This window comes from Pteropus alecto, unplaced genomic scaffold, assembly GCF_000325575.1.
Source record: "Pteropus alecto unplaced genomic scaffold, ASM32557v1 scaffold46, whole genome shotgun sequence".
Taxonomy (NCBI): domain Eukaryota; kingdom Metazoa; phylum Chordata; class Mammalia; order Chiroptera; family Pteropodidae; genus Pteropus; species Pteropus alecto.
Window position 1 is genome coordinate 855,840 of NW_006439231.1, and position 20,210 is coordinate 876,049.

The 20,210-nt window shown below is 36.9% G+C and overlaps 1 protein-coding gene across 2 annotated transcripts in view; it reads left to right on the forward strand.

Annotated features, from left to right (window-relative positions):
* TMPRSS11A (transmembrane serine protease 11A) overlaps window positions 1-4,766 on the forward strand; it is a 52,131-nt gene extending 47,365 nt beyond the window's left edge. The window contains exons 9-10 of one of the 2 annotated variants that reach the window (XM_006916511.1): window positions 2,536-2,678; window positions 4,446-4,766. In XM_006916511.1, the coding sequence (XP_006916573.1) occupies window positions 2,536-2,678; window positions 4,446-4,607 (305 nt within the window). In that variant the 3' untranslated portion in view covers window positions 4,608-4,766. The remainder of the gene's footprint in view (window positions 1-2,535; window positions 2,679-4,445) is intronic. The other variant, XM_006916512.1, reaches the window with a different exon arrangement.
* The last annotated feature ends 15,444 nt before the right edge of the window (window positions 4,767-20,210 follow it).

Consider the following 20,210-nt stretch of genomic DNA (forward strand, 5'->3'; position numbering starts at 1 on the left):
CTCCTCTATCCTTTTCATCTCCGCCACCCCTTAGTTTGTTCTATCATTCATTTTCACTTTTTTCAATCACCTCACAAGTTTTTCCTCTGCTCAGCCACAATCTCCACTTGCCCCCGAATCCGCTTCAGAACTAAAGAGGCTAATTTAAAAGATCAGAATAAGAATACTGTGTAGAGATAAATTGTCCCTAATAGAGCTTCTATTGCCCTCTTTTAGATGATTTAACTTGATATACTAATTTAATCTCATAAAAAAGTAAAAATGATTTTATTTTTTAATGTTTTGGGGGCATATTTAGTGAGACACACTCTGGATTCTAAAATCTGGTCCAGGTACGTCCATATACAACAGCAAGAGGGTTTCTTTAACTCTGGCTTAAGAAGATAAGAAAGGGCTTTCTGAGAATGGCAAGATCCATTCACAGAGCTCTATACAATTTATTTATATACAATAAACTCTAAAGAATAAACTCTTAATTCTCAGTCTCCATTAAGGAATTTAGGAATACCTTTCACTAATATGGCCAAGAATAGATGTGATGGTCTCTAAAGTTTCTCCAGATGGCCCATGTGGTTTATTCCATATTATACAAACTAAGATATGTGTTGCTTTAAGACTATGTTAAAAATCATGGAAATTATTATCCATAGTTTATTAATTCCAGGGGTGGCTGAGTACAGCTATAGGCCTGACAACTCTATGTCTGTACTCTCTATGATGAGTTTTCTCCTAAGATAAAGTTTGCATTCTCTGCTTCGCGATGATGGGAGGGGCATCTCAGATTCTCTTTGGCTTGGTAGAAAGAAATGTTTCTGCCCTGGAGTTTGAGGCTGGCACAGAAATGTACCTGCCATAACACTTCTTGAGTAGCAACAGAACCTGGCAAGGATAGAACAGTATAATGAACAGAAAACCCACTTATCTCAAACATCTATGGAATGTTCACTAAAGTAGACAATATCTAGGTCCCTAAAATAATCCTCAACATATTTAAAAGAATTGAAATCAAAGATAGCATTCTCTCTGTTTATAACAGAATCAATCTAGAAACCAGTAACAGAAAGATAATAGGAAAATCTCCAAATACTTAGAGATTAAAAAACACACTTCTAAATAATTCACGGGTCAAAGAGGAAGTCTTGAAGAAAATGTTAAGTACACATAGAACTGATTGAAAATTTAAAAAGCAACGTGTCAGTATATTCAGGATGCAGCTAAAACAGTACAGAAAGGGAAATTTATAGCAAATGCATGCATTAGAAAAAAAGAAAGGTCTCAAATCAGTAATCCAAGTTCCTACTTTACAAAACTAGGAGAGAGGAGCAAAATAAATCTAAAAGAAGCAGAAGGAAGGAAATAAGAGCGGAAATGAATAAAATCAAAAACAAGAAAACAATAGAGAAAATTAATGAAATACAAATCTAATTCTTTAAAAAAAAAGATCAATATTTTATGAGAAATGTCATTAAGCATTTCCATAATAGATGAGAAACAGTTTGAGGATTTCCAGGATTTATTTCAAAAAACAATCAAGGTATCAACCAAGGTTGTAGTCTTATCTGAGGCTCTGGGTTCTCTTCCAGGCTCACTGGTTGTGGTGAAATTTTCTTACGGCTGTAGAACTCGTGGCAGCTTTCTTCTTCAATGCCTTTAGGAAAATGTCTCTGAACTTAGGGACGACCTAAGCCCTTTTTAAAAGGGCTCTCCTAATTAGGTCAAGTCCACCTTGGACAATTTCCCTTTTGATGAACTCAGTGTCAGATTGATTGGATCTTCATTACACCAGCAAAATTCCCTTACCTGTGTATAATAACATAACTTAATCATAAGAATGACATCCATTATACTCACAGATCCCACTCTACAAAGGAATCCTGGGAATCATCTCAGAATTCTATCTACTACAGTGTCAGTTTCCCAACAAGGGCGTGGTTTGATATAAAGAATCTGTGAATGCTTGTGATATTCTTAGTTTCCACCATAGGCAGTTGTCTTCTTGTCATAATATTGGTTTCTACAACTCAGGATCTAGTTTATAATCTGGAGTTTCAAACTTATAATACATAAATAATAAAATATTGCCTTTAAATGTTATTTTACAGGTAAAAATACTTCATAAATATAAAGTATAAATAATTGTACATAATAATACTATTATTTTATAAAGCTAAGGAAGAAAACTAGACCTGCAAAGTTTCTGGGAACAATCTAGAGTCCACAAATACACAGTTTATTTTTTAAAAATGAAAGCCTTCCTAAATATATAAACTAGTTGTTTTTAAAGATCAAAGATTTTTCAGAAAAAGAAACAAATATTTTTATTAATATAGATAGTTATAAAAATGTGATAAGGATAAAAATTATTTAAATATGCCAGATTTTAAACAGAAATTTTTTCTCTGAAAACTGCTTATAGTAATCTCATTCTGCATTGACAATTTTAGTGTGAAAAAGATTAGAAAAAGATTTGTTTACTTCATTCTAGCTAAAGACACTGATTGTAACCACTAAAATTACTTTGTTTTTTTCCTTAAGGGGAATCTCAAAATGATCTTCGAGAAGCCAGACTCAAGATCATAAGTGATGATGTGTGCAAGCAACCACATGTATATGGCAATGACATAAAATTTGGAATGTTTTGTGCTGGATATCTGGAAGGCATTTATGATGCCTGCAGGGTAGGTTAAGAGATTATTTTGGTATTAACTCAAAAAAATTTTATCTGGCTTAAGAAATAGTCTATGAGCTTTTACTAGTACAGAATACAGATATTTTGTTAGTTCAAAAATTTCTAAATGCAAATTTTACAACGCAAACATATTGTTCATGTTTTTTAAGCAAAAGGAAATAAGCAAAGAGCTTTTTCGACACTATCAAGTAAACTAACCAATAAAATTAAATTTTCTTATTATCAGAAGTCCAAAGGTTAATAAAACTCCCTTTCCTTAAGGGGCTCACATCTAGAAAGGAAATAATCATGAACAATGAACTATGATGCGATGCTATAAATGATATAATTAAAACAAATACTTTTAGCTTGAAGGGAACATTTTTAAGCTAAAGCAAGTATCAGAGGAATCATACTTAAATGAGGCCTGAAAGATAAATAGTACTGTTCTAGTTAGAGAATAAGAAAAGAATATTATAGAGAAGAGAAAGCGCAGAGCCATAGTTATGAGGGTATGAAATTATAATTTGTATTTGAGGGAGCTCCAGGTAATTTGGCTGTGTCTCAGGATAAGGAAGATGAGAGGTAAGAAGTAATTAATGCTGAGAAGATGGATTAGTCCATGTTATGAATATCTAGTGCCCTTTCCAGTGTCCTCTTCTGTCATCTAGTATCTGTCCTGCATGTATATTTTCTGACAAAGGTATAAAAGTGCATTTCTTCCTGGAGGTACTTGCTTTATAACATGAGATCCTTGAAAACTCCAAGGAGGAGATTCTATATGATGAATGATGGAAATGGTATTGATAACAGGTGGCAGCAGGCCCTGCCCAGAGTCCTACAAATTACACAATATGGGCAACCTGTCAGCAAAAGGTATGCTACATACCTCTATATGTAGTACGTAGGCTGAGCAAAAGCAGGATCTGATACACATCTAGCCTCAGTTGTCAAGAACAAGGAGGAAGGCAGCTAGAAGTCAAGGAATCCAAAGAGAGTTCCATGCCACAAAGGACAAGTGGAAGGTGGTGACAGGAACTAGGAGCAGACACAATATGGGAATCTAGATGAATGATGAGATTAATGCTAAGCCTCAAGAAGGATTGATATTCGTAAAGACACATCACTGAATTGGGGAGTAGAAGTAAGATTCCTACCCACAACTGTGCAAGTGAGTAATAAGAAAAAGCTGGATTCGTGGAAAAAGTAAGGAAATTATTGAGGGACTCAGACACAGGGGTCCAAGACAGGAATATAGAGATTATAACTGGGAAACATGATGTGGGGCTGTTTGTCTGAGAAAGCTGAAGTCCAAGCACCCTACTTAGAAGAAAACCAACATCAGCTTGACTTTTGTGTTGTATACTTGAAATTTGCTAACAGCAGACCTTAAGCATTCTCAACTCTCACACACACACACACACACACACACACACACACACACAGTAACTATATGAGGGATGGATATGTTAATTAACCTGGTGGTAGTAATCGTTTCCATAAAATACAATATGTCAAATCATCACATCGTATGCTTCAAATATATACAATTTTATTTGCCAATTGTACATCAATAAAGCAGAAAAAATAAAAAATTAAAATCTGAAAATTGATTTTTAAGGCTTTATATCTTTTGAGATCCATGTTTCAACTAATTATAATTGGCAATCCATATAGGTGTCTAATAACAAAATATGTGGTTCATCAAAATATCTCAAGTAATAAGCTTTATATTTAGCTAATTTTATTTCTTTTTTATTATTTTTTTTATTTTCAGGGTGATTCTGGGGGACCTTTAGTCATAAAGGATCTTAAAGATACCTGGTATCTCATTGGAATTGTGAGCTGGGGTGATAACTGTGGTCAAGAGAACAAACCTGGAGTCTACACAAAGGTGGCTTATTATCGAAACTGGATTGCTTCAAAAACAGGCCTCTAATTCACTATAAAATTTAAACATCTGTATGCAGGCCATACATGTATGAGAATCCAAATATTCAGTGGATGGAAATAGTTTAATGAAGTGAGATTAAATGACTGGACCTAGCAACATAAACATGACATGGTTTATTTTAGAATCATTTTAATCATAGCCAATTTGTAAGGAATTAAATTTGTAAAGTAGTGGGTCAGTTTAGCCTAGCCTGAAAAATACAGCAGAAATACTCAGATGTTTAAATCATGCAAGATAGAATATAAAAGAGGAACAATGCAATTTTTTGAAGATAATCCATGAGATTTTGAGAATATCTTTTTCAGGGTCATTCTCTTAGAATAATTTCAAACTCTCAAAGAGTTCAAGAAACTACCACATAATTTCCTATCATTTTTCCACAGCTCACAAATACTTCCCCCACCCTTTTCCTTATTCTTCCAAAGAGATTTACTACCATAAGAAATAAATGTTCTATTTATAAACCCACTGGAGGGATCCTTGAAAAGAAAGTTTTATCTAGGAAACAAAATATGATGATAAATTAAGCCAGAGATCTTCTAACCTTTTTCTCTTATGAAAGCTCCCCAATGTCTTGGTGATATTTTAACACACATAAACACAAACACACACACACACACACACAAACACACACACACACAAACACACACACACACGCACGTGCGCGCACGCAACCACGCAGGTATCCCTACCCTACAGATATGCCCAGAGAAAGCCTGATTAAAGAACGAGTATATATAGTAATTAGCTAATCAAAAGTGTATTTTTGTTAAAAAAAAAATTGGGGGGAAGGTGATGGTAACCTCTTGAGTAGTTTCAAAACAATGGCACAAAAAATTGGCACTTTATAGATGAATTTACATGTTTTGACCACCAAGGGGTGGCTTTGTACATTATTATCGTGAGGTTAAATGCCTAGAAAAAAACAGAATTTGCTAATACACTGAAGACTGAGAGTATTGTCTTTCTACACAGAAAGTTTATTGCTATGTGTTGCTGCAGCCAATTAATCCCTTAAACTTATGACAGTGTCTGACTATTAGAACGATGAAACCCTAGTTTAAAAAAATGTTTTTTAAATAAACATAAATTTTAAGGACCTACCACACAGAACACATGAACAAAGCATTCTAAAAGAGCAAACGTACCCGTTAAGCCCAGTGAAGATATTAGGGGAGTCAGGCTCATGTATTGCATGATATGATTAAATGAAGGCTTCATGGAAATCCTTACTCTGCATGACACCAGCTAAACTTCGGGTTTGCAGGTGGGGTGTCCTTTAGTCATGTAGTTGAAATATAAGCCAAATCATTGAAAAACTGAATTACTTTATAATTCCTGCCATGTGTTATTGAGAAGGCATGAAAATAATACATAAATAATGGAGTTATTGTAAATCATAAATTTATAATTTACTCACCAAAAGAAATTGATTTATAGCTTAGACTCATAGAATTTTAAATTTTAGAGAAGATTGTATAAGTAATGCAGGCCAAGACACTTATGGTTCAGAAAACTGAGGCCAGGAAGCATAAATGACTTGGTGAAGCTATAGGCAGTTTGTATCCCCAGTGGGCCAAGAACCTAGGTACCAATTTCATATGCTCTTTTCCTTGTGAAGTATCCTTATGTTCACCCACATTTATTGAATCATCTGATCTATATAAATTTCATCAAGTGTTGTTGAATCTGTTTTAAATTAGGATACTCTTGAGAAAAGAATTTTAAATGATGGGATTCACTTAGGCAGCTGGCTGCTAATTCTCTGCATTCATTTCAAAACAAAGTTGCTTCTTCATATAAAAATATATGCATAGGCATATAAACTATTCTATATTCTGATGGTATATAATTATGACTTTTAATGTTAAGGTTCAAGAAATGATCTTATAAACTTTGTATTTCTAAACTGTTTGGTACAGCATTTCATTCTGGGTCACATGTAAACAAATATTGATGCTGTTTTAATAATAAAGTTGGTGGTCAGAGCATTCTACAAATAATATCACTGAATCTGTGTTAGGCCAAAGCACGAATCTTTCTTTCAACTGCTGTTGACAATTGCATTGCTTTTAAATAACTTGTGTGGGTCACTCTAAAGCAGGATTTCTCAACCTTGTTAGTTTTGACTTTTTGGCCTGTATAATTGTTATGAGGGCTGACCTATGTAGTGTAGAATATTTAGCAGCACCCTAACTTCTGCCTACTAGGTGCCTGTCATACATTCCTTCCTCACAATCTGTGAAAACCAAAAATATCTCCAGACATTGGCAAATGTCAGCTAAGGGGTAAACTTGGCCCCTGTTGAGAACTACTTTTCTGAAAGCATTTGATCTTTTTTCAGAAATGCGAGAAATACCTCAAATTTTGACATTGAGTATTCAATAACTATAGTCTTCTAATCAAACTGAACATTTACTATGTTTCTAAAAGAAATAGCAGAATAATGACTGATATTTCAGTCAGTGGCTAATTCAAATATAGATGGATCTTCCCACACACAATGTGCTTGGAAGATTTCTCTCATACCTCTGACTGGGCTAGAGTGTACTTAGAGATCATCATTAACCATTACCATGCAGACAGGTTTTTGTAAATATAACCTCTAGTAGAGTTTCTGTATCTCAACCACATTAATAGTAAGAAATATATATCTTTTACATTATAATTTCATAAATACATAACAAAATATATATTAAAAATTGAAACAGAAGTTTCATAAAACAATATCTTACTAAATGCAATAAAATCCAATATTTTCTATTCTGTTTTATTTTATTTTTTAAAAATGCTTGTCCGGTCAACAAAATTGATTTCACAATCAAACATGCAGTGCCTATAACACATCCTGGAATAATCATTCATATTGTTGCCATATTGTTATTATCTCACTTACTCCTACCATGCTCTCCACCTTCATCCTCTCCTTACTCTATCCATTTAGCAAATTGTGACTAAATATATTATTCAATAATGATATTTATATGCTCTCAAATCTCTAACACTTTCCCCTTTGCCTGACAAATAGAGTCTAAATCCATGTCACCATAGCTTTTAAGAACCTTTACAATCTCCCAACAGCCAACAGAATTTTTGTTTCAGTTGTACTCAGGGCTCCTGCAACACTGAATTTCCTGAACACATTCTCCTCTCTGGTCATGCAATGTTCTTCTCATTCCACAAGACCTAGCTCTGCTGATATCAACTCTGCTGACAATAGTTATATTATCTCAGACCAAATGACTCTCTATCCATACCTTTTGGAATTTTTTTGCTCCTCCTCTAAAGCATTTCTCATACTACCCTGCACTGTAGTATTTATGTTCATGTATTATCTCCAAATATATTTTAAGTTCCATAAGGCTAAAGACTGTTTTTCTTTTCATTTTTGTATCTCCCACAGTATTTAAGACAACATACTATATGTGCTATGTTTAGTGAAAGAATAAATTAACAGAGGCTAATTCCTATGACGAAAAGAAACCTGTTTTCAATTGTTTACTGCTTCCCCCATGTGATTTTTCTTTACACTGTTTTTCAACCTGTACTGGTCTTGCTTAAATGTTCCTGAAGACCTCCTGCCTACACTAGAGTAACCAAAATACAGTAAGGCAGGCCTTTCACACATGATAGTGACCTTCCAGAAGCCCCTCTACCTCAAAAACGTTCCCCCATTATCCCTTAAAATCATAGGTATATTTGGAAATAAGGCAAAAAGCAAACTTCCCATTCCCATTTTTGTTTTGTTGTTATATGATCTAACAAAATTGTCTTTTCGTACTCTTTCTCCTATAGATTTCAAAAATCTGAATACTTCCAAATGGCCATGTTAGATATCCATGATTATATTCTGATTGAAGCCCTTCCTTGTTGAATTTGCCTAATGGGAGACAACAGAGATAAAATTAAAAATCATTTATAGTATTTTTTTGAAAAGCTCCTCAAAATAAAGGAATTTGAATTTCATGGAAAAAAATAATTCACCAATTTTAATTATCCATGTAATACTGTCTTTTTATTTCCATTAGTAACCAAGATTTAACTGGTAAACTAACTTTTAAAACTGTTTTATTATTTTTCCAAGTTCAGGAGACTCTACCCATACCAGAAGTTACTATATTAAATAAAGGAGAAAAAAATCTTAAATGTCACACTGAAATCCTGAAAATATACTGTTGGAAAGATTTGGGATTCATGGGCTAATAAAGAATGAGAGAGAGAGAGTGTGTTAGGACTCTACATATATAAGTACATGCCCGGAACATACAAGCATGTATAAATATGCAACATTTTAGGCTCAGAAACTAAAAGAAAATCTCTTGTTCATGAAATGTGGTATTTGAGCTAAAGCTAGAATTGCTGAGATCATGTTTTAGAGAGAAGCTAATTCAAAAGCCATCTTAGAGATTGTTAATCTGAAGATTTTAGCCAGTAGGGAGGGGAATCCAGATACAAATCCACCTACAAAGAAACAAGGAAAGTCTGAAAGAGTAAGTTCAAAGTAAAGTTTGGAAATTCAGAACCTAATTTTTAGACCAACTAATAATAAAATGAAGCAGATTTTAATAGGGTAATATTATCAAAAATATGATTTGCAAAAATAAGGATGGAAGAGTGAAAGATACTACCTCGGGTTTATCTATTGAAAGACCCAAATGTGCTTGCTACATTTCTAAGGAGGGAGGTAGGTACAACATCTTCTTCTAACCTATACACTTCTCAGTAGACAAAAATAGGAGTTAGCTGGAAACCTCTTTGCAAACTTGAGTATTTTGCCTCAGGTTAATGTTGGGATATTATAGGTATAAGCTAAAGTTGGGTCTTAGTTAATTGGCATGAGAAGAGTTGAGAAAGAAAAGAGGGTTGTCGATGAATGGGGCAATTAAAGCTGAAGGGTAAGAGATTAATAACTGCCATCGCCTTAAAGGGGCCTAGCAGGCCTCTAGACCTTGGCATAGGCCAGAAGGATGGACCAAAAGTATTCTACACAGCAGTCTTTCTTAAGGATGCAGCACAATTGACATTGCACTTGATCTCGGTACCCCAAAGCCTATGCTACTAGCACTTCTTATGTATAGCCTATAAATTTCCCAAGTGCTAAAAATCTACCAAGAGAATGCAAAATGGTATAGCCATTTTGGAAGAAAGTTTGGAGGTTTTTCAGAAAACTAAACATACTCTTACCATACAATCTAGCAATTGTTCTCCTTGGTATTTACCCAAATAAGTTGAAAACATATCTATACAAAAACATGCACATAAATGTTTATAACAACTTTATTCATATTTCTAAAACTTGGATGCAACCAAGATGTCTTTCAGTAGGTGAATAAATAAATAAACTGGCATATCCAGATGACAGAATGTTACTCAATGATAAAAAGAATTGAGCTATCAAGCCATGAAAAGACATAGAGCAACTTAAATGCATATTATTAAGTGAAAGAAGTCAATCTAAAAAAGGCTACATACCATATGAGTCCAACTACATGACATTCTGGAAAAGGCAAAACTATGAAAACAGTAAAAATATCAGTGGGAATTTGGTGGGAGAAAAGGATGAATAGGTAGAGCACGGAAGATTTTTAGATAGTAAAACTACTCTGTATAATACTATAATGGTTGTCAAAACCATAGAATGTTAACACCAAGAGTGAATCCTAATGTATACTTTGGTCTTCGGGTGACAATGATGTGTCAGTGTAAGTCCATCAATTGTAAAAATGTACTACTCTGGTAGGGGATGTTGATAGTTGGGGAGGCTGTGTGTGATGGAAGGTAGTGGATATATGAGAGCTCTCTGAAGTTTCTACTCAGTTTTGCTGCGAATCTAAAATTGTTCTAAACATAAAGTCCATTTGAAAAAAAAAAACTACCAGAGCTTCAGTGATATGGTAAAATAATGAATAATATTGAGCTCCGGATGAAGGAGTGCAAGTAATATAAGGAGTGCAAGTGGATGAAGAGTCCTTCTGTGGCTGAATTATGTTGTTAGCAGAAAACATAAAATCAGAGTTTCCTAATTATCAACTGAAACTCTTTTAATCAATAAATATAGGCAAAGAACAAGAACTAAAAGTATTTTTTACAAGCAAGAGCTGAATATTATATAGTTTAACATTCTGTGGAAACTGATGGTTATGGTGTGGGTAAAGGGCCAGTGAGAGACTAACAGCTTCAAGAGGGTACCAGAGCCCTGCAGGGCAGTGTTATATCAGTGTTAGTGGGGAAAGTCAAAGGCAAAGCACAGACTTCAGGAGTCAGAAAAAGAAAAAAAATGAACAAACAGTAGTTCCTCAGATTACTCTCATCCCTCCTTAGCCTTGAAATAGCTGTTCTAGGTTTAGGCATACCAGATCACTGGTGTGATGTAGTATGCAGAGTCACCAAAAATCCCTGTATACCTTCTGAATCCTTTGCATGGGCTGTAATGATCAACTAGGATAGTATCATAGTAAGAAAAAAAGCACTAGATTGAGCACCCCCCTGACTGAGTTATGCAGTCACTGCCCTCATTGAGTAGACTCTGGACCTCCTAGGGCCCCCTCGGGAGACTCTGGCATATTCAGCTAAGAACTATTGTCCACGGGAATTCTCCTGCTACATTCGGAGGAACCATCTGCCTTAGCAGATGGAACCTGGGGGCTAGATGATTTCAAAATTGTCAAGTTCATTAGATTTCTCTAGGAAAAAGTCTCCTTTACCTACTCCTAGTAACCTGGCTTCCAGGATTGAAGAGTTGTCTGGTGGTGTTGACTCTCTACTCCAGTGAAAAGAACACATCAGAAGAAATGATGGCAGTAATTGTGATAGCACAGGCCATGGATATTTAAGTACTTCGTTCTTTGATACTGGTTTCCCTTAGAGGAATATTTCTAAATCTTAAAAGTATGTTTGATATTGAAAAAATAAGATATTTTACCTTTGCTTTCCTAGAGAATTTGGTATGAGTAGAGGTCCCTGAGAAAAGATACAGTTTCAACAAAGGAAGATAGGGTTAGTTTAGGCAAGCAAATTGAAGTAATCCTTGTCATTAAATATAGGAAGTACAATTATCTCTGGGACTTCAGACAAAACTTCCTTCTCTCCTTCTTTGTCCTAGATGGAGAGAGCATTCAGGGTTCCTATCAGTGCTCTCCTGAAACTGTACTAAAAGTGGTAAAGTAATCTGGCTCCATCATATACCACACCGTGGTGGTCCAGCACAAGGCTTTATCTGTGCCTCCAACACTCAAAACTCCTCCAGTTTTTCCAAAAATCTGGATAGATAACTAGGAAGTAGAATGGAGCATCAAGGAGCCCTTTCTAGGTCAGGACTCATGCTCACAGCTGACCACAGCTTTGTCTTTTTCTCTCCCACCGTATAAGGCAAGGAACTCTATTCCTCATATATAGCATAAACATTACTCCCGGCTTTTCATGAAAACCACTCTAAAAATAGCCTAGCCCTCACATTACCTTTCACTGGGCCATTTTAAGAACCTAACAACATACACCATCTCCTATTTGATCCAAATTCCCTATTTTCTTCTCATTTAGATGCCTCTGGGAAAAAAAAAATCAGATTAACAGATTATAGCGTGGAACAAATAACACACAAAAAAATCCACAGACTGGATTCCAAGGTGAGCTGGATAGCTTCTCCCTGTTCCGTGACTACAGATAATTCCTAATCCCTGACAATTATCATAGTATTAAATGTTCCTGTTCAAACACCTTAGAAAACAAATAAGGATGAATCAGTGGAAATGTACTCATTACTAAAAAAAAAAAAAAAAGAAAGAAAGAAAAAAGCAAGCACTAAAAAACCATGCAAGTACACACACTCTTCCTTGTTATCTGTGTCAGAAGGATGTTATCATAACTAACCTTATGATACATTTTCATGGCTCCAAATGACCTCAAACCCTGTTCAAATACCTTACTACAGTTACATATTTCACAGTTTGGTAAAAGAATAAAACATTAATACAAAACCATTGATACTCACTTAAACAAATTGGACTATTGATTATAGGTTCAAATAATCTTTTAAAATATTTATGAGACTATGCTACCAAGTCACACATTTGTTAGATGATGAGCAGCATAACATAGAGGTAAACAATATGAAGTTAAACAGAATTTATTTGAATCTCAGATCCACAACCTACCAGCTGAGTGACTATGGGTCTGTTATTTAAATTCCACAATGGTTAGTTATAGCTGTCATCTTGACTGGACAACAGTGCTCAGATAAGTGGTCAAACATTATTCTGGATGTTTCTGTAAAGGTGCTTTGGATGTTATTAACATTTCTCCAGCTTTATTAACATATAATTGACAAGTAAAATTGTATATATTTAAAGTATTCAGTATGATGATTTGATAATACATTGTGAAATGGTTATCACATTGTTAATTAACACATCCATCACTTCACATAGTCATCTTCACAACACTTTATTATTAACTATAGCCACTCTCCCATACATTAGGTTGCCAGGAGTGGGAAGTGGGGGAAATGAGGCGATGTTGATTAAAGGGTACAAACTTTCATTTATAAGATAAATTCTAGGATCTAATGAACAGCATGGTGACTATAGTTAATAATATTGTATGTGTGCTTGAAGGTTGCTGCCAGAGTAGAGATTTAGTGTTCTCATAACATCAACAACAATAAAATTGTAAGTATGTGAGGTGAAAGATGTGTTAACTAACCTTATTGTGATAAACATTTTGCAATATATATGTGTACCAAATAATCACATTATACATGTTAAACTTACACAATGTTACATGTCACTTATGTCTCAAAAAAGTGACATGATCTATCTGGGAAAAAATAGATAGATTGTTTTGAATTTAGCAGTAAACACCTAGAAAAAGAAATGAGAAAATTAACCTGTTCAAAAGAACAACAACAAATCCAACAAAACAAAATCAAGAAATTTACTATGATGATCCTCACAGCTAACGCAGGAAAAACCCAAGTTCAATGAAAGGTCTATATGACTAAAGATCTAGTAGGACATGTTATGGATAGGCATGGTTTTATTATTGCTCAAGAATGCTTTTAAAATGAAAAGATACAAAAGCTATGAGACTAGAAAAAAACCCATGTCACACTTAAATTACACTTAGTTATAACCTGAAAAGAATATAGTTTATAGGAGGGGGAAAAAAAATGATTTCTCTGGATCTTTTCTCTACACATCAAAAAAGTAAAAATAAATGGTAGGTAATATTGCAAGACATTCTCATTCCACTTCCAAATGAGCAGGACAATTTAAGTTACTTTTAATGACTTACAACAATCACAATGAAATCAGTTACTAAAATAGTATCTCCAGAAAAAAAAAAAATTCCTACTCTTGACTATAAGGAATCTACTCAATTACAGTGTTCACAATAACCCAAAAAAAGTGCTGTTGGCTAAGGTCCTCTGGGTAGGCAAGACAAACCCATATCTGGAATAGATGTCTATTCCTGAGGGGAAAAAAATGGCTGGTCCTTCCATGATGAGAGAGGTTCTTTGACGTTGACTTACCATCATTGGCAACTTGGTCTTCTTGAAGAATAGTGCCATCCTGTGGGTTCAGTGTTTGTCTCTGTTGATGTTAGGTTGGACATCTCTGTTAGATTGGTACTGGGAAGTGAAAGTTCATGCTGTAGGGCCCATACAGGGCCTTTCTCTCTCCCACTATGACCATGTCATTCAAGTGCCTATTATGCCAACATTTAGTGATTCTGGTGTAGAATGACCAACTATGAGAGTCTGCCTAGCATTCAAGAGGTTTCCAGAACACTGGACTTGCTATTTCAAAGCCTAGAAAGCCTGGGGCAAAGTAGAATAAGTTGATCCCCTACTGGTTCCCTCTCACTAGCACATTCCTGATGGTTTTGGTGAAAGGTGCATTACCTGGACTCTCCCATGGTATAATATTGTTGGGTCGTCTGGCTCCACATAATATATTTATTCCAGTGGGCCTACTTCTCTGAGCTTTTCAATCCCTTGGTCTCTACTGTCTCCCACAAAAAGTCTGGTATTTCAGCCTTGCTTAGCATGGATCATCATATTTTCCAGATTTCTAGGAGCTACTCCAGTAGTGAGTTTAAACCATTTCTTGGGCATCTTGTCAGGTGTTATGTCTTGTATACAGAAACTACCCCAAGTAAGTAAATCCTTCCTTATCCAGTCTTATGTCCCAGCCCCCTTGATGAAGCACCCTCAGAATCTACTCCCACATAAAGTACTCCTGTAGTCCCTCCTGGTTAATGTGTGCCCCTCTTTTTATATATAGATTCTTTCCTCTCTCTTCAGATCTGACATGTTCCCAGATGACTATGTTGTGAAATAACCCTGGTAATAGGCCTGACAGCCAGGAGAGGAGATGCATGCAGCTCCTGAAGAGGACAGCTATTGCCTTATGGGGAAGAGGACTCTGCAGTGATCCTGCAGAATGCTAGCTCTCAGAAGAGAGAGAGGACCTACTTCTGCAGATTCAGAGGCTCAAAAGAAGTCTTCAGAGTCAAAATCTTCAGAGATATCAGGGATATCTACATCTCATGTGTCAGGTCTCAGGTTTCCCAATGAGGACTCTGATTTTGGAATAACAAATCTGTCTCTGTTGAGCATTCAGCCATCATGGGAGTTCAGCAACTCTTCAATCCTGTGCTCAGTATTCAGCTTTCCTGCTCACCCACTGCATGAGATAAAGGCTTCTTAACAATCTACCAAAGAGAATCTCTAGATCTTATACTCAGCTATCAATTATGTTAACAGCCCTCAACTTTTTATCTACCTCCTGGGTATACATGCAACCCAGCAGCAATCATGAAATTCTACTGCCCTTGTTTGTCATCCCTCTCCCCTATATCTATCAAATACATGAATTATTGCATTGGCCTGTGCATTCACCTCTACTAGCATGCCTCCCCAACTCACTACTGATAAAAGTTTTAACAGTCAGACCTGTGCTAGAGGTGTGCCACCTACCACCAAGTCCTCAGTACCAGCTGGTGGGTGAGTGATCCAGCCCCCATAATCTCATATGCACTTTTGTTTTCCTAGAGCTCTCTCAGTACTACCTATTACAAGTTGGGTTTTCTTGGTACCAGACACTTAGATAAAGTAAAAGTACGAATGTTTATTGAGAAATAACACCTATTAAAGGGGAAAAAAAGGAAGCAGGATTGAGTAGGAGGAGCTATTAGACAAGAATACTTATCTGACAAATCTCTGCCAGACCAACTAGGAACTCTGGAGTAAACTTTACATGTTAGAAAAATCTACATTGGGTGGAAATAGTTAGACCCTTGTACTATACCTTGCTCAGTCATTGGCCAGGGTGAGATCATACCCTTGGCTTTGAAAACTGAGGCAGACATTGACAAAGCTAACAGCTGGAGGCCTTCCAGTTGTATCATGCAAGTCTTTTTATTCTGATGCTTTGATAGGTGGGGTTTTACTGACCAGAGGGACTGTCCCTCCTAGGGATAGCTAATCCCTGGAAACTCCCTTGTGAGAACACCTTTCATATGCAAATCAAGATCTCCTACCACAATCACCTCCTTTATTGAGCTTTTACTCTCCAGGCCACTTTTACTCTGCCCAATCAGCCCAGGACCAGGTATCAGACAAGGAGGGGCAGCCCCTACACCCTGGAGCCTGCTGAAATTATTCAGACTAATTCTGAACCTGCCTACCTTTCTTCGGCTGTTCTTTCTGAGGGAAATCACAATAAAGAATATTGCCCATAGTTCTTGCTTTCTGCCTCTGAGTCCTGACTGACCCTGATGGGGGACATAGACCTGTATGATGTGGCATGTTCTTTCCTCTTGGGGACACTGAATAACAAACTATCTTTTCAATGGTAATCATCTCCTGATCTGTTGGTCTCAATATATCTAAATAAAAGTAAAATCTATATTTTAAAACAGAAGCACTCACTCTGCAGCTGAGCAATTTGTCTTGTAGGACAATCTGAAGGGTATCTCCATGTCTCCTACAAGTGGTTTTTTAAAGCAGCTCAAACATAGCTGCAGTACTGCAAAAAGCATTGTTTCATTCAATAATTTAGAAATTGAATGAGTGCTTCACCACATGCCAGTTTGGGATGACAGACTCTGAGAACATAGTAGTCCTTTCCCTTATGGGCTCTATGGTCTACTGTGGAATATTTTCAAAAAGTATGCTGAATGCTGTAATTAGTATGAGATAAGGAAACTGATGGGTGATCACATTTCAGTAGAATCAATCTACCCTGACAGTTAAGCCCTCATGAAGGAAGAAGTGTATAAGTAGACCTAAAAGATTATTTAAATTTGGGAACTAAAAAGAAATTTATTAAAAGAAGTAGGAAAAGATGATGCAAGCTAAGGCAACAGGCCTGAAAGAGAAAGAAAGGGCAGTATATTCAGATTGTTAGGTAGCTAGTCAGACATGAGCGACAGAGGAACAAAGGAATAGAGGCCCAGCCTAGAGACAGCCTAAAGAACACCCCATTGGTCATTAAAGAATCCCTCTTGCATCCCGGGAGACAGAAAACAGGAGGGCCATAACTTATAGCTGGTTTAATCTAGCCACGGATGCTTGCGCAGAAAGTAATACCCCTAAGCTGTCCACAACCTCAGCCTCATTGGTGCATCATTATAATGCCATGTTTATGCACGGAAGTTCATTAATCTAATTATAACAAACTGAATTCTAGGTAAACGCATGAGCGCTAGGCAGAGTTATAGAACAGCTAAGCGTCAATCGAAATGACCTCATGTGCCAATCATCTAGGAACACCTTTGTAACCAGCCATCACAGCCCAAATATAATAGACTCTCACTCCTGCATTGTTACAGCTCTCTTCACTGAGAACTCGCTCCTGCCTTGAGGGATATTCCGTTCTTTTATCTTTTCACCTCCCAAATTCCACAGGGCTACAGCTTTCCTTAGCATGGCCTGTCTCCTTCTAAAATATACCTTTAATAATTCGTTTTCTAAATCTGGCTGACCTGCGAGTCTTTGCTGCATCAGCAGGTGAAAAACAAGAAAAAATGCTAATTGCACTTTTGTAATGTGACACCCCCCTTAAGCCACTGGGGCGACACTGGAGTTCGAATGGGCTCCAAATGGTAACAGATTTTGATGTCCATGACTCGATATCTTGATGAGGGCCCAGCCTTCCGTTTATCTCTCTCTGCTGGAAGCTCTGTGATCTCTCTTCTTATCTTTTCCTGAGGTTGACGGCCATGGGCGTTTTCCTTCCCAGCGCTCCCCAGCTAAAACAGCATGGTACCCTCTACAGTTTGCCGCTGGTCACTAGGTGCTAGGACCCAGCATAAAGACATGCCATACTATCTCCATTTCCTTACTGGAAAGGGAGCTTCTCATGCCAGAAGTTCATGCCCCTATTAGGACCCAAAGGTGTCCTCTCCTGCCAGAGAAGCTGCCAAGCCCTCTCCTGTGAGGGGGCCACAAAATTACCTTTCCCATGCTGGAAAGGGCCCCCTTCCCATGCCGGAAAGGGCCTCTTTCCCCTGGGGGAGAGCTGCTAAATTACCCTTCCTGAGGCCAAAGAGATGACTACCTCATGCCAGGAAGCTATACCTTGTCATCTTCCCCACCTGAGATGATTTTTTTTTCTCTTCCTCTCCATCTCTTTTATCATCAGACATGCAGCTGCTGCCATTTGATCTTTAGGCATCCACCCGCTACCCGCCCAGCACCATTTTCCCCTAAGAAATACTACCACTTTAGATTCAGGCTTTCTCAGAAGCCACTCCTTTTACCTTCTGAGTTTTCTAACTGTATTGCGTACACACTTATTTTTGTATTTGTCACCTAAGTTTACCAATTTAAAAATGCTAATTGCATATGTTTAGTTATTACTTGCAATTAAAGGCCATATAAGGTTTTTCTAACTTTCAGTAACTTTAAAGTTCTTGCAGATAGAAATGTAATGCAGCTATTGCTGTTTCAGGCTGAGGCACCTAGAGAAAAAAGGCATTTTTAAAACACAAGCTGCACCCTATCCCTGCCTTTCAACAGCCTCTATAAAACTATTAAGGGCAAATGAATTACTTTTTACATTCTAACTGGCATTAGACATTAAGAAACTTAAATATCCAAAGTAAACTAATACAAAATTAGAGTTGTTTTTTTTCTCTCTGCTGAATAAGACAATGTTTCCGAAAACTTCAGACTGCTACTGATGCTATGCAAAAAATTTTCTGAGTAGCAAACAGGAATTCTGAGTTTTATCGAAATAATCTTCTGTTTTAAACCAACAGGTGAGTACATTTGTCTTGAATTAAAACTTTCTATGAGTCTCCACAGGTTCCTCCAAACAATTAACCAGAAGCTATGACCCATTCCTGTAACCTGAAAATAGATAAGTCTATAAATTCCATGAATATTCAAGGTCCCTCTCAGTGTCTTTCTCTTGTTCCTTCTCAGAGCCTTTATTCTGTCTCTCTTGATGTCCCCTTGTCTCTATTGTCTTTGTCCCTCTGAGCCTCTCATTTACTCTCTTGTACCTTCGAATTCTTTCTTATACTTCACCAAGAACCCTCTTCTCTTGAGTTCCCCCTACTCGGGGAATTTAGCCTGCCCTACACCACTATTACCTTACAGCAACTCTGCTTCCTCCCTAATTAGTCTCACCATCTACCAGTTCAGTCACCTCTTCTAAGCCAGAGGTCCGTTCTATAGACCTTATCAGACTAGGCATTAGAGGCCTGGCTCATGAGAAGGGAAGAACAGAAACTAGGATTGCCCAAATACTAGTGGCCCTTCAAGGCCATTTTCAGTCCACTTGCATGGTGGCCCCGCTCCCAATGGAGAAGAACTCATCAAAGTGCATCATTTGCTATCAACCTGGCCACTGGACCAAAGAGTGGCCCAATAAAGATAAGCCTCCAAAATCTGCTTGCTACAAGTGTCAACAGCTGGGTCAGTGGGCTGCCCTCTAGCCAAAGAGTCAAAGGACCCCTGGATCAGAGCCAGCCACAGGCTTCCAAATGGACTGAAGAGTCCCCCTCCAGTCAGCCTCATTACAAGAATTCTCCACTGGACTGAAGTCAAGGGTATACCTGGATGTAGTAGTAAAGGTCCTCGATATTTCCAGTTGGATCCATCACTCATGAGTCAAATCTTATCTTGAGACACTAGAGGTCCCTGCAGAGGACTCTGCTTCCACCTGTGAACCAATAGAAGACCCAAGGTTCCTCTTAAAGAAAGAAAAACCAGAATGAGTTTTATAATTTTTAGCTTTTCCTTCATCTTTTTTTTTTTTTTATTATTCTTACTACGGCTTTTCCTATTCTACCTAATCCTTATTAATTAGCCAAACAGACTGTCTCACTCCTTAGATTTTCTCAGGCCTACTGGCTCTGCCTATCTGCTAGGAGCTAGGGTTGGGTTATCCCACCCCTGACTATTTATGGGCCACTCTTCCAATATATTTGCCTCCTCCTCTTCAACTCTGGCTGGAGGAGTTAAAGCTAACCTAAATCTTCAAAGATATTTTAACTTATACAACAATGACCTAAAACTTTTTATTGTTATTCCAGACTTCTCTCCCTCTAGAGCCATATTTTCTTTCCACAGTAAAA